Source organism: Nyctereutes procyonoides, unplaced genomic scaffold, assembly GCF_905146905.1.
Source record: "Nyctereutes procyonoides isolate TBG_1078 unplaced genomic scaffold, NYPRO_anot_genome, whole genome shotgun sequence".
Taxonomy (NCBI): Eukaryota; Metazoa; Chordata; class Mammalia; order Carnivora; family Canidae; genus Nyctereutes; species Nyctereutes procyonoides.
The window spans coordinates 13,803,916-13,819,687 of record NW_026575051.1 but is presented as its reverse complement, the minus strand read 5'-3'; the positions used below and the strand labels follow the sequence as shown (position 1 = coordinate 13,819,687).

The following is a 15,772-nucleotide window of genomic DNA, read 5'->3' as shown; positions in this document are numbered from 1 at the left end:
TCTCATAAAAAATGAGGGGATTTTCTTATTTAGAAAAAACTTAATAGAAGAAACGAGAGTCTATACCACATGTCACACCTAATCTGTCCTCAGCAGTGGCATATCCCAGACCTCAATGGTAAAACCAGCAGAGGGATGGGAGGAAGCTACACACAAAACCAGAACCTGAGATATGACGGAGATGTGGTGCTGCTGGCCAGAGAAGTGAACTTCAGTCCAAATCACCACACTCAAGTGGGTGGAGTCAGTTCAGGTCAAATCAGGCTGATGTCCACATCCAGGGGGGCAGCCAGAGCAAGTAGGGTATTATAGAAGGTTCCCAGGCATGGTGACTTCTGCTATCAGATGGATCATGGCATCCACGGTGCTAAGAATTATCTCCTGGTCATTCATTCACCCATGCAACCATTCATTCATTCATTCCAAAAATACTGACTGAATGGCCTACTGTGGTACTGTGCTAGCTACTAGGGAGGTTAATAGTAAATACAGACAGACCTAACCTCTGCCCCCATAGACTTTACAGTCTGGCAGGGATGACTGACTTGAATCAAAGGTGAGAAATACTAGAAAGGAGAGTCCTTGGCACCATGACAATGCACGGTGGGGGACCCCAACCACACCTGGGGATCTAGCTTCTCTCATGATGTGATGTGACCATTAAGCCAAGAACTCAGCGGGCAAGCAAAGGTCCTGGAAAGCGGCAGGTAAGGTGAACAGGACTTTAGGCAGAGTGATCAGTGTGTATCAAGTTTATGGGATGGAGGCAACAAGGTTTTTGGAGGAGTCAAGAGAGCCCGTGTGGGTGGATTATTGACAAAAGGTTCAAAATCTCGTGAGAGGAGAAAAGGGGAGGAGTCAGCAGGCAAAACCTGCTGGACCACACTGGAGGTTTGGGGCCTTATCCTAAGTGCAGTGGAAGGTCACTGAGGTGTTTTAAGTATGAGGTGACATAACCAGATATGCATTTCTAAAATCTCCCTTAGTATCATAATAGAAACAGGGCACAAGTCCAGTCTAGGACCGGGCAAACAGGGAAGGGTGTACAGGGCAAACAACCGCTGAAATGGACTGGGGGGCAGAGCCCAGGAGCCAGACTCAGGAAAGCCAGCAAGTGGCCTGGGGCATTTAGCTGCCTCCACACACCATCTGACTCAGGACCACGGGGATGAGGCTCCTGGCATGCCTCGGGCTGGATCAGATCAGCTCTGGCTGAGCAAGGGGACCTCCGGGTGATGGGCCTTGGGCCTGCCGCGGTGATTTGGGCAGGCCCCGCTTCATCCATTCTGGTTCAAGGGCTAAAGCCTGGGCACCTGGACTTTTAACAAGCTCCCCAGGTGATGCTAAAATGCACCAAAGTCTGAAAACAATGGACGTAATTTTTACTGATGACCCTCAGAAAGGAAAATGACCCAATGCTATTCTGATTTAATCTTCCCTATCAAGAAGAAGGATCTTCAAATAGAATGAGCAAAACAAACATGCTTCAGAAGACATGAAGGCCCAGGAGAAGTAAGAAGACAGAGGAGAGAGACTTGTGCTTTAGACGAATTCAAGGTTCTGCTCCCAGATGAGTTCACCCCACAGTTTTGCAAGAATTGTGGAGACCAGTAGGCAAAGGCTTCTTTTTGACAGAGCAGGGCTATAAAGTTTTATTAAGTCAAGTCTGTTTCCCCATAACTCCACTCACTACTAACCTTAGCTTTGTTCTCTGGCATTACGCCTGCACATGAGAGTCCTGAAATTATTTGAAGGTTGTGCCTTCACGACATGACCTATGATAGTTGTATATTTGCTTATTCCACTCACCTCATTTTGAGAAAAGCTGGTAAAATCTAAATGTCAACTAGTTTTTTGGAGCTTCTGTTGGTGATTGATGACCTGCTTGCAGTCCACTGAAAACACTAAGTCACCTTCAACAGCCTGTGAACAACAAGTTTCTCACACCTGAGCTCCAAAGTAATGATCAGAAAGCAGAACAGGTTCACCAAAATCCATCTCCTAGGGTTACTACAGCAATAGATTAGAAGAAAGCTCACCTGTCCATTGTGCATCTTGACCTCAGCAAAGTATATGCCTTATCTCTGATGTGATTTATAGCCAGTTAAAAGGTCTACCAGAAAGTGGTGGTTGAGATGACTTCTGGTCGGCTTTGAGAGAGATGTATCGTGGCAGATTCAAATTCATTACAATCCAGCACATTCATTAAAGTCTTTAAAGAATTAGAAACAATGTTTCTAAGCTGCAAGATGAGATAAAGTTGTGAGGAACAGCCAACACACTGCGGGAAGCTTTAGAATCACTAAATAATCCTAACAAGATGGAAAATGATGAAACTGAGTAAGAAAGAAAGTACAGTGCTGCGTTTGGTCAAGTCCAAGACAGGATGGCAGAAGCCTGCCCTAAGAGCAGCCACAGTGTGATAGAATGACAAAAAAGTTAACACTGATTTTGGATGCATTAAGAGTACCAGAAGACACCTTCCCCCGCCACTGCCCTGGCCACACATAGCTAGAGGACAGTGTTTTCCCAAGGCAGCATCCAATGGAACCTCCAGCCATCACATGAGGAATAGTTGAAGGAGTAGCCAAGAGCTCCCATGTACCTTCAACCTTTCCACAGGACACCTACTTCCTGCCCAACCTGAAACTTAGGATTTCCCCGGATCTTTCCTCCTTCCTCCTAACTTTTCCACTTGCCTTACTCTCCAAAATCACAAGACAGAGCCAACTCCTCTACAGAAGTTCTATCTTTACCATGACCTACCAACCTCCTGAATATCCCTCCATATTGGTAACTGGCTCGACATCTTCCTTGTTTCCCTGACTTGTACGGAATCCTACCAAATCCTAGGAGAGACTCATTCTCCCTGATGATCCACTACACTAGAGCCCACTCCCATTACCAAACTGCAATGCATGCAGGAGAGAAGCACATAACTGTGATGGTTGGCTCGTCCAAATATTTCTATCCTTAGCCATCTCCTCAGTGATGCTCACCCAAAGCCACTTTTCCTTTCCCATCATTCATCTGGATGACTGTTCCAATCATTTACCATTCTCCTTAACCTTCTCCCCTAAACTCTCACCTCCTCTCCACCTAAAACCACCTTGTCAGATTTCACCTTCCTGGGACAGCAGGTCTCTGCACTGAACCCACCTGCCCTCCCACTCACCCAGGGCCACAGGGATCAGTGCTGCAGCCACCCACAGGGCCCTGTCCTTACTGCCAGAGGCAGGCCTGGGTGTGTTGCAGGTGGACCTAAACACTTCTTGCATGTGGGAGCAGGATGATGGGGTCAGCAGCAAGCCAGCTTAAGGCAGCTCTGGACAAGGGAGTAGGCACTCCAGAGACCTGGACTCCCAGCCCACTGCTGCAGGGCACGCTTATAGGACTGTGGGGCCCAGTGCGGCCCATGGAGTTGTGAGGGCAAATAAATTAATTTTATCTTTACTGGCAAAAAAAAAAAAAAAAAAAAAAATTAGCTCCGAGAGTTTCAGAAATCTCCTGGTGGTTAGGTTTTCTTATTCACAAAACAGACTTCACAATATGGACTCTTCAGTAATATCTGTCTTAAAGACTGCTACTGTTTTTGAAACATTAAAAAGCAAGTCTCTATCCAAATAAAGCCCTAGAAAAAAAAATCTGATGATCTTATGTGGTAGTAGAGACATACAATTTTGTTTCTGGAGCATTTATGCACATATCAAGATGAAGAAATGGAATCAAAATGCACCACCAGAGCATCCACTATACCAAACTGCATGCCTGACATGCCCCTCTCCTGGGTTGGCCTTGTAGGGTGAATATTTCCTCCAAAGCTAGATTCCTATTCTGATTATTTTGCCTACAGTCCATTGCAAAAGGTAAAAAGCGGCAAGAAAGGTCCCTAGGCAACCAGTGAAGAGGACAGACATGCATTTGTCCATATATACATATACATATATACACGTCTGTGTGTCTGTATTACACATGCACACACATGTGTATATAAAGCTAAAACCAGATATAAAGCCAGAGAAAGATAATGCTCTGGAAAAGAATGAAAGAAAGAAATCAAGACTTCCTCTGGGCAGAGACCCAAAGACCAGCTAGAAACACAACAGTCTTGGGGAAGGAAGGATAAAGCACAGCATTATGTAGATGGAGTCTTATCACAATTAGACATTAACTATGCATCTTCTCTTCCAGATAGGAGGAAATTACAAAGGCAAGTTTTTTGGAACTCAAGAAATTAATTCTTTTTGGAACACTGCCCCTCTCCATTTTTCTAAGAGCATAATAAAGCTCTTATGAGACCCCAGAGCATCTTCAGTTAATAAGGGATTCCTACTGACAAAAGTCCAGAGACCTTTAAGAAGCTGATCTAAGGACACTAACAGGCTAACGACAACTTGATGTGTTGACCACCAGCCTTCCACAGAGTCTTCCTGAGCCTTATTCTTCAAAGCCAGTCAGGCTGACCTCAAATTCTGCCCTTCTTCATAAGGTGGCTGCCAAAGCTCAATGGATGTGTAATTTTGTTCACACACAATTTGTACCGTTTTCTCACAAGGACTGTAACTGGTGACTCTTCTAAGGAGCTTGCCAGCTTACAAATGTGCATGGCAGCAGCAAATTTACTTGGATCTCCTGCGCAAACCATCCAAGGCAGAGAATGGGACAGGACTCTCTGATAACTTCAAAAATTAAACATTAGCACCACCAAAATAAAAGAACACTACATTCAACAGCCTGCCTTTGAAGGCAGTGATTTCAGTTCCTTCAGACATAAGAGGCCTACAAGTAAGTAAGACCATGGTGGGCAAAAAGCATGAGGCCTCACTTACCTCTCCCTTTCCCCATGCCCCACCACTTTGTCAATGCTGATGGCACCTGTGGTCACTCTTCCTGCTAACAGTCACTGAGCCTCTCTAGGGCCTCCGGCTCTTCTTCACACTTGCAGCCACTGCCCACCACCCCTGCCCCATGCCCACTTCACCTCCCACTCTGTTTCACATTAAACAGTTGTGTGGTCACTGGGCATTTGAATACAGCTGTAATTTGAGACACACACTACTCAGCTGTGCTTTCCTATTTCGGAAAGGATTATGCTAGTAAATATTTCAGTGCAAGGCTGTGGGCTCAGGCCTGGGACAGCCAAACATACACAGCCCAAGCTCAGCTGGCCTAATTGGCTGAGATCCTCTTCATGTTTAAAGGCTTGTTGCTGGCAAAGGGAATACAAAGTTGGGTGGAAATACTTCACTGCAGTCAATGTAACTGCTGATAAGATGATTATTCTACGTGATGCCTGGCCAAGTTGCTTTTTGAGAGATTTCTAAAAGTATTACCTTGAATATAAATTCACGAAACTGTAATTTAACCACTGAAAACAATTTTATTGCATTTTAAAGCATGATTCAGATACTCCTAATGCATCCCTTTTATGAAAATATCATCCCTGAGGATTCTAAATAATATACGGTGGGGAGAAGAAAAAGAAAGTAGTCCCTTAGAATATGTATCATTTAGATTGTCAGCAATATACCCGACTTGACAGGGATGAGGATGACTGCCTACTAAGGATCTACTAAGCTCATGTCGATTATAGTGGCTGAAGAAGCTTTCAGTGAGTCATCTCTCGAAGACTCAATTTCTTCCACCTGTAAGATATGTCTTTTTCAGAATTGTTTTAAGGCTTTAATAAGAACTTTATGCAAAACTAGTTCGTCAGTGGGGAAAAGCTGCATAAATGAAAGTCAGCAGGTTCAGAAATGGGAGGAAACAGCCTCTCATGCATCAGCCTCCAAACAGTGCTCATGGTTAAGGAGCATAGGACCCTGAAGCAGTGCAGATCTGGCTTTCATACCTATATTTGCCACTTACTAGCTCTAAGTGGGACTCTGGGCAGGGTATCTAAGGCATCTGGCCTTTCAGACCCTCAGCTTTGCATAATAATGCCATCCACCTGCCAGAGCTGTTGTAAGGAGCACAGGAACTGACCTCATTACAACAACTCCTGGCACACAATATGCATCCAATAAAGAGTAGCTCACAATAATTCAATCAAACAGGTACTAGGGCGAAGATCATAATGGGTCACACTTCCTCAAGAAGTCAATGACCCATTCATTCATTCATCATCAAACCAAACTCACAAAGCAACAGGCACTATGTATAATGGGAACATTGAGGTAAATAAAACACGGCCTTAAACTTTAAAAGTTCAAAGTCTGATGAAGGAGACAGACATGTAAACAAATAATTGTCACCAAATGGACCAGTGGTATGGGAGGGAGCTTTAGGTTCAGCCTGGGTAGGTTAGAAGAAGCCTGACAGAGGTCCTGGCATTTGATCTGAGTCTCAAAGAAAGACGAGAAATGCTGCCATCCTTAACTCTCTCCTGGTCTACAGCAACAGCTTCCCGAATGATGACCCTGCTTCTACAATGGACTGTATGGCCCCCATACAATCCATTCTTCACACAGCAACCAAAGTGACTTTTAAAAAGCATGTACATTAGGGACGCCTGGGTGGTTCAGTGGTTGAGCGTCTGCCTTTGGCTCAGGTAGTGATCCCGGGGTCCTGGGATCGAGTCCTGCATCAGGCTCCCCACAGGGAACCTGCTCCTCCCTCTGCCTGTGCCTCTGCCTCTCTCTGTGTGTCTCTCATGAATAAATTTTAAAAATCTTTTTAAAAAATAAATAATAAAATAAGAGCATGAATATTAGATAATGTCATTCTCTTGTTCACGTCCCTCAAGAGCCCCCCACTGCAATCAGAACAAAACCCAAGCTCCTTTCTAGGCCCTTAAAGACTCCACGTGGGGATCCCTGGGTGGCGCAGCGGTTTGGCACCTGCCTTTGGCCCAGGGCGCGATCCTGGAGATCCGGGATCGAATCCCACGTCAGGCTCCCGGTGCATGGAGCCTGCTTCTCCCTCTGCCTATGTCTCTGCCCCTCTCTCTCTCTCTCTCTCTCTGTGACTATCATAAAAAAAAAAAAAGACTCCACGTGATCCATTCCCTGCCTGCCTTTCTGTATCATTTCCCATGTCCACCTACACAGACCTTCCTGCAGCCTAGGCACACCACGGTCACCACTTTCTGAGAGCCTTTGCATGACTTTTCCACGGCCTGAAATGCCGTTCCTCATGATCTTCCGAGTTCTTCAAGGAACCCTGTCCCAACATTCTAATCAAAATTACCTTCTCCCTTCCCTAAGTTGTTCTCTAATACATCACCCTATTTAATTTCTTAAAGCATGGTGTTATTATCTGAAATTACATTGTATGTATGCTTATTTAGCCATTTACAGACCATATCTATCACAAAAACGTAAGCTCTTTGTCAGCAGAAACTATCTTGTTCCCTTAATGACTGGCAGATAGTAAGCATTCAAATATTTTTTGAATGAATGAATAACAGAACAGCAGAATGCCCACCCCAAAGGTTAGATGAATGTCCCAATCCACCAAACCAAAGGGCCTAAGTCTGCTTTTTATTGTTTATTTGTTTTAGATGCAGCTGTCCCACCACAAAATACTGAGTTTAAAATAGAGATTATCTTGAGTAATATCCCCTAACATGATATCCTTGCTCCACTGCTATCATCACATTCTGAATCAAAAGAAGCAGACATTTGTGACTGGCTAGGTATTTCTTAGCACCCAGAAGGAAGCAACTTCCTCAGGAAGCCATAGAAAGCCCTGAGCCTCCAGACAGAACATCAGCCATTCATGACACCGTGAGACCAGCACTGCAAAGAAGCCAGCCCACTGCACGACAGGAACCATTAGCCCTAAGGAACTACAAGAGACACTGGAGGTCACTAATATGAAACACTAAATGCCTATCACTTCCTCAGTTTATGACCTTTAACTTCATTTCACCCCTTTTCCGTTGGCAAGTGGGAGAATCAATAGTGACCACAGAACCATGATCAGCATCTACAGTCTTGAAGTAAGAGCTTGAGATGTCAAGAGGGCCAAGCCAGTGAGAGGTGACAAACATCTTTATCCAAAGGATTCCATGAACTAAAATGCAGATGTGACATACTGCAAAGAAGTCACAAAATCCATTATAGCTAAGGCTCATAAGTAGAATTTAAATTGAATGATGCAATTCTGTAGATCTTACACTGGAGTGAAACCAAATGGTTTAACTATGTAAGTATTATACTGAAATGTGATTTCTGCCAGTATTGTTCATCACCAGGGAACAATGGAACCCTGGGGACAGGAAATTAGAACAGTTAACGCCAACAAGGCATGACATCCCAGCCCTTCTTATACGGACTTCTTCTCATCTAAACTTTCATTCAAGGGCACCTGGGTGGCTCAGTGGTGCCTTCAGCTCAGCTCATGATTCCAGGGCCCTGGGATCGAGCCTTGCTTAGGGCTCCCTGCTCAGCAGGAAGTCTGCTTCTCCCTCTCTCTGCTCCCTCCCCCCAACTCATGTTCTCTCTCTCTCAAATAAATAAAATCTTAAAAAATAAAATAAAATAAAATAAACTTTTATTCATTCGACATTTCACAAGATGTTAGGCACAAACCAAAATAAATCCCGTAATAAATCCCTTAAAGAATTTGCAATCTAGCAGGGTAGAAAAAAACAAACATGTGGGAGCTCTAAAATCAAGCAATCTCAACTAGAGCTTAGAGGATGGACAGGCAGCATCTAGATAGAGGTGCCGGGCTCTCTTGAAGAAGCTAACAGTGACCCTGGAGGATAGATGGCACCCTCCAGCAGACAGAAATCAAGGGGAAGTAGGATAGCCTAAGTAAGGGGGTGCAGAGAGAAGAATGTGTACTCAGGGAACAACAACATTATCATCTGGGGACTGGGTGTGGCATGCGAAGGCAGGGAAGGATAGCTAAGTCTTCCATTAGACTACACCTCAAGGACAGAGCACTTTTCTTCTCCCCCCATCCCATATTACCTAAGACCCAATTCTTTACTTCAGGTAGGCTCTAATTCATATTTACTAAATAAATAAGAAAATTAACCCAGAGAGGAAAAAAAAATGAAATCTATTCAACTCACTTTGAAGTTGTTGCTGCTATGGGTCTTCTGGTTTTCCTACTCATTTGAGTTACAGTAGAACCCTACACATCCTTGGTTATGGATAGAACTTTGTATTATCTCACTGATGACATAGGAGCACATATAGGAAGTGCATGTGGCCAAGAGTGGGTAAGGGTGGTGTGTGTGTGTGTGTTGTGTGTAAATCTGCAAATCAGGAGGCTGGAGAAAGTTGTTGGGCCTAATACCTTGTGAATGTTAGAAAAAGGAGAAGACTGATCTATAAATCAATTATACTGGTGCTGTAATCCCAAATGCAGAGTTAATTCTCTTGTGATATAATTCCAGAAAGCTATCAGTACCTAGAAATACAAGTGTTTTATAGTTTGATTTTTAGAAATACATCCAGGGAATATTTAAAAATTATTTTTAATTGACCATGATGGAGTTGCAGCACAGTAACATGTAAGAAAAAACATACTGCATCAGGAGTTGAGAGACCTAATTCTGCTCTGCCACTAACTTGCTGTGAAACTGTAGACAAGAAGCTTGATGTTCCTGAGCCTCCCAACAGGAAGGAGGGCGAGGAGCAGAGTTGAGCCGAATCTATGAATGTGGTCACGACCCTGATCTCTCCTGGTACTACCCACGTGGATCTCCTCAGATCTTTACTTTCTGCACTTACATCTGCTGCTAAAATGTAGATCCTCTTCACCACTTTTACCAACCTTTTGGTTAATGATATCTAAGGTACCTTCAGTTTCTAAAATGTCCTCTGGTTCTTTTTTATGATGTCATCTTTAGGTCTGAGGTCAGAGCCTTGAGAAAAGCATCTTCTTAAAAGTGAATCTAGTGACACACAGTTTCCAAAGGCCATTTTTAAAAGCATTGGTCATTAGCAAAATGTAATTAGCAGTTAAGGGTTAGAATACAGAAATCAAACATTTCAAGAACCCAGGGATTGCCAAATCGTAGAACATGCATTTTTGTTATATATATTTTATTAGTCATCATAAGTCCCTTAAAATCATATATAAACACTTTTATGTATGTATCCAAATGCTTCCATACACACATATGGTCTAAAAAATACTATAAAGACAAAAGGAGAGCCATTTATGGACCTTAATCAAAGATCTAAAGCCCACTACTTTAAATGCAGTAGCACCTATAGCTACAAGCTTCATGTTTACAAGTTAGTGTGAATTTCACCCTTGCATTTTTATTAAGGACACATGTCTAGTAAAGGCATTAGCCTTTTGATTCCTACATATCAATATTTAGGGAATTATTTAGGCTAATACATGGCTACTCTTCACAGAGCTCTAATGTTCTTCCCTGACGCAGATATCTGGTTCTCTTTAGCATTTAAATATTTTATTTTTATAATTCTGTATTATTTTTTAAATATATACTCAGGTATACCCTTATATGCAGACTAATATACATACACCCACTCTAAATAAATATCCAAGAAGACATATATCTAATATGGGCAGGAGAGATAGAGAGGTAGGTCATTCCATTTATAAACAATTATGTTTATAAACCATTAAGGACACTTAACCCCTAGCCACTATGGGGGAAAACCTCACCATTAGAACAGATCAAGGTTGAGAGTTTACTGTACATTTTGAGTTATTTTCCCTCCATTCTAGTCCACCCTTGCCAACAACAGAAACCAAATGACATGACCAGGTGACATCAGCTCTCAATACTTGTGATCAGCAAATTAAAGATCTATGATGACTGACACACTCCTCTGTCACCATGATCTAAAAGCAATCGCACTAAAAGCAAGATCTGTTTTTGCACAAATGGGGCAGAAAAAAAAAGAGAGAGAGAGAGAATTGGGAGTCTTACTGCACCAAACATGAATGATTAGTCTGTAATGCAATGCTGACGTTAATTTTTAAGAAGAAAGGTAGTAAGCAGCTTACTAGAATGTAGTATAAAAAGAAATGTCGCATTAGGACCCGGGGCTAAATGTGAATCAGCAGCAAATTCTGTTTGCCTGATGAGCCGCTCATTGACCTTGCCTTACACCCACCAATCAAGGCTTCCTGTTAGCCCTGGGCAATCTTCAAGCAAACTTAATGAAATAGTTATACATGTAAGAAATTTAAGCCCAAGTCTGAGACAGTAACACTGATTTTCTAATAGCGAGGGTGTGATGCTCTCCTCTGCGCTACCCAGGGCCCAGTACAGAAACTTATTAATGAACATTCTCCTAGAGAGCATAGTTATTACCCTCCACCAGTGTGCAGACTGACAGTGCTCCAGAGTACAGCATTCACAGCAACTTCCCCCAAATTTTATCCCCAAGTTACGGCATACCGGAATTTTTCGTTAAAAAGAAGAAGAAGAAGAAGAAGAAGAAGGAGGAGGAGGAGGAGGAGGAGGAGGAAAAGCGGGAGGAGGAGGAGGAGGTCCATAAGATCGTCACGTCTTGATTCTTTAATAATAAAGCCATTTCAGAGCCCAGGAGTATTGCAGTGAGTGCGTCTCATGTGGCAGCCCCTCACCCCCAGCCTGCCGGAACGTGTGCAAGTGAAACCTAGGAATCTGTCTTACCTGTAATCTGACTCTGTCCTTGTGGATTAAAAGGACTTGGTGCAGAGTTCAGGGAGGGCCGTGGGTTCTGAGGCGGGACACCTACTCTCATACTGGGATGAGGAATGCGCCCTAAATCACTGAGGCGGTCAGAGAACAAACTAGGTTTAGAGTCATCAAGCTTCTGTCTGTGCCCTGGAAACAGCAAATCATAAAATAAAAGCATATTAATTAGCTGAACAATTGACCATACTAAATAGATATGTGAACATACATACTGGGGGGTTAAGCCAAGGAACCATCAATACTGATATTTATAATGAAGTGTCTCTATAATGCCTATCGCAAGTGGTTTTATAAGCATCATCTGGTGGCAAGCATTCCTACTCCTCTGTCCTATGAATGGAGAGCCGAGGGTCCCATATGGTGACTCGGGAGTGGAGTGCCAGCAGTGAGGCCAGGATGCCGGAACTCAGGAGAGACTCTCTGGGTGCCTCCTCTAACCCTCTTGGCGATGGTGGGAAAGGTGATTGTGTACTGGGGTGTGTCTGCCTGTTTCATGAAGGAAGAAATTTCCTCAAAGTTCAGAGAGTCTGTGTACGTCACACATATTCTCTCAAAACTGGGGCAGAAACAGAGACAAACACATTTGTCAAAGGGAAATTTCCACAATGACATAACTGACTTTTCTTTTTTTATTACAACTATACCTTACTGTGACTGCTTTCTGAAAAATTAAAACTCAAACCTTTAAACCCCTTTAAGAGGAAAAATATGGAAATATAGTGAAGGAAACTCAAATTCTCAAGAGGAATCTGGATACCTAAAAGCACATAAATAAACTATGTTAAATCAGAGAAAATGCTTTTTTAATTTTAAATCTAGTACTATGATTCTGTATAAGAAATAGAAAAATACCATTTGGGTTACCATGTGAATGTGAGAATCCATTATTAAAAAACAAAAAAACCTTGTCTCTCTTCCAGTTTATTCAAGTCTAAAATCTAAGGAAGTTCTAGATTTTAAAGAAATATGCAAATTACAATATAACGAAGGTTCAAAGGCTTTTTGAAAATCATGAAATCATTCTGAGCAGAGTACAGTGTTGTCTTGGTGCAAGTATAACAGAAAAACATCTGAATCTTGGTGCTACATAAATTAAGTGCACACCTGTGGAGTGCCAGAGTGGTGAACGAGTACCATAATGCCTCATATGTGAACAGAAATACACTGTAGGTTCCTTCTTCCATATTCTGTACCAGAATGAGGCCCTAGTCTGTCACCGCAACATACTGTAACTGAAGCTGATTCAAAGAGCCACTACGGGGCACCTGGGTAGCTCAGTCAGTTAAGCTTCTGACTCTTGAGTCATGATCTCAGGGTCATGAGATTGAGGCCTGCCTCAGGTTCCCTGCTGGTGAAGCCTGCTTGAGACTTTCTCCCTCTCCCTCTGCCCCTCCCCTCTCCTCTCGAACAGGTGTGCATATGCACGCCCTCTCTTTAAAAAACAAAACAAGAGCCATTAAGATGATGACTGGAATCAGAATTTGCCTTCTGAAGAAAAATTCAGGGAATCAGGATTATTATCCATAAAAAAAAGAAAAAATAATGGAAGGAGGATTATTAAGAGCCTTTGACAGTGAGGAGGTATATTCTATGAGTATCAAGAACACCTCATCCTCCTCTCGGTACAGGACAAGAGCAATCTATCAGGAGAGGGTTAAGGTGAACATTAGAATTTCCCAGCTATAAGCTGTCTTCATAAGACAGATTCCTTATTTTATTTGCCCCAAAATGTATTTTCCTGTCTCCTTTTTCATTGCCTACCCAGCCCAAAGAAAACAGACAGGAAGCCAAGGCTTGGTAATATGAGCGTAGCTGTCTCCACAGCCAAACATGTTCCAAATAGGTCCATTAACTGAAATGCGCCCACCACCCTATTTCCTGCCAGCATCAGTTTGGGGCATCTGCTGGAACTAGGAACTGAGATCAGGAGAAAAGTTACCAAGCGAATGTATTGTTTTTTATGCTGTTTTCCCCATTGTTTAGGACTTCTTAACCAGATTATGAATAGATTTTGGAACTCTCCGCAGTCTTTAGAGATTGCCCCAAACGGCTCCCAACCCACAGCCAGCAAGATGGTCATAGACAAAGCAACTAGGGCCGGCAGAGGTGAAACAGCGAGCCTGTGGTCTTTAGCCATCAGCAAGCACAGCCTGGATGGTATATGGTTCCCGTCCTAGCTAACGAAGCTCCCCAAAATATCCAGATCGACAGAGACACCTGTGCGGGGCCAAGGCTGGTTTTCAGCACGAGCAGAAGCAGCAGCAAGGATTCAATTACAACGTTAATAGCTCACCCACTACCCTAAACAAACTTCCATTGATGCATCTTGCTATGTCTAACTAGTTTCACAAAGGGAATTATAGAGTACTTGTCAGTTAGATCCGTGGATTCTGTTCCTCACATACATAGAAAAAAAAAAAAACATTGCTGTGGTGTTGATACAGCTGTAAACATTAACAAGAAAGCTTATGGAATTGTCCCTGGAAGTTATTTTTTTTTAATAGGCCATATTTTTGGAATGTCAGATTCCCTGAGGACTAAGAAGAGGACTACATGAGCCTGCATGGTTCCTTTAAACACTGGGACTTTATGTGGGCTATGGGTCATAAGAAAACTTAATAAAGCCTTGCCTCTGCTTTCTACAGCCTTTTCATTGGGTTTTCACAGAGACTGGATGAGATGTGAGCTCAGCATATGGATGGGTGAGTACCCTTTCCATTTCCTCTTAGCACAGTGCTTTAGGGGAGCCACAAGAGGCTGTAGGCAAGAATAAAGGACTTGAAACAGCACTGATAAGGATGAAAAAATGTAAGAGCAGGTGAAATTTTAAAAGCCTCAATGACCTTATGGAAACTACCTTCAAACGGTGGAGCTACCAAGTACCTACAGACACCTAGAGTAACTCAGAGAATATCTATCTGCGGTTGCGTACGTATAAAAAGAGGTATGCGTTTTTCCTTGTAGATGTCTGCCCCTTCATAGCCAGCACCACAACCACAACAAAATTCTTACGGTACAATGAAGAACAGAAGCTGAAAGGGTTCTTCATCTTTCAACCATGACAAACACCAGCTACCGCTAAACCACATCAGGGTTAGCATGAGAGTGATGGGCTGAAAGAAGACCTACTTAAATCCTCCATACTCAAGTACTCCCTTAAGAGATCGAGAACATGGAAGACAAGGGCACAACAGAGTTAAATCCAAGACTCTGCCATGGTACAGGGAGAACTGAACCTCATCTGAAGGGCCGAAGACTGTGTCTTCCAAACAGGAGGAAGGCGTAAAGAATGGGAAATTTATTTCCTGGAGCAGTGGCTCTTCTACTCCAGCTAGATTAGGAAATCCTCCAGGGAGCTTTGAAAAATATAGACGTCCAGACCCCACCTCGGCTCAGTTAAATCAAAATCTCTGGCAAGTGGGTCCCAAGGAGTTATTTTGTAAAAGCTTACTTAGCACAGGATCTGATGTGCAGCCAAGGCAAAGGACCACTGCCCAAGATGATCTCACAGTCATGTACTTGATGCCCCCTGTTCATGCTAGTGACTCCCCCATCTCTGAGGTAAGCCCTAACCTCTGTCCTGAGTTCCAGGTCTGTAGGTCCTGCTGCCTACTGAACTCTCCTCTGGGATGTCGAAGACATCTTAAATGCAGTATATTAAAAACAAAATTCTTGACTCTTCTTGCCAGAGAACCCTATTCCTCTCCAGGAGTACCCTCATTTCAGTAAGTGGCACCAGCCACTCATTCATGGAAGCCAAAAACCTAGACATTTTCCTTGACTTCCCCTTATCTGTCACTCTCCACATTCAACCTATTACCAAGCCTTATCATTTCCATCTCAAAAGTGTATCTCAAAGCCATTCAGTTCCCTCACTTCTATTCTCTAGTCTAGGACCCCATCATCTCTCTCTTGGGCATCTGACAATGTCTTCTTACAGTTTCCCATCTCAGAACCTCTCTGTATTCCCGAAATGCTCTCCTCCTATTTCTCTGTTAGGTCCACCCCTTCGACCTCAGAGTGAACACCACCTCCTATGATAGGCCTTGCCTGCCTACTATACCCAGAGCAGGTTTCCTCCTTCTCGAGCACAGCCTCCGTGTATTTTCTTTATGGCTATTACCACAATCTGTAGTTCTGTTGTGTATT

The 15,772-nt window shown here is 43.1% G+C and overlaps 1 protein-coding gene across 6 annotated transcripts in view; it reads right to left on the bottom strand.

The window, feature by feature from the left end:
- The window catches only part of RUNX2 (RUNX family transcription factor 2), a 149,468-nt gene that overhangs the window by 69,406 nt on the left and 64,290 nt on the right, over positions 1 to 15,772 (bottom strand). For 5 of the 6 annotated variants that reach the window (XM_055329933.1, XM_055329927.1, XM_055329928.1 and 2 more), the window contains exon 4: positions 11,579 to 11,752. The exons of the other annotated variant lie outside the window; for it this stretch is intronic. In XM_055329933.1, the coding sequence (XP_055185908.1) occupies positions 11,579 to 11,752 (174 nt within the window). The remainder of the gene's footprint in view (positions 1 to 11,578; positions 11,753 to 15,772) is intronic. 6 annotated transcript variants of the gene reach the window in all.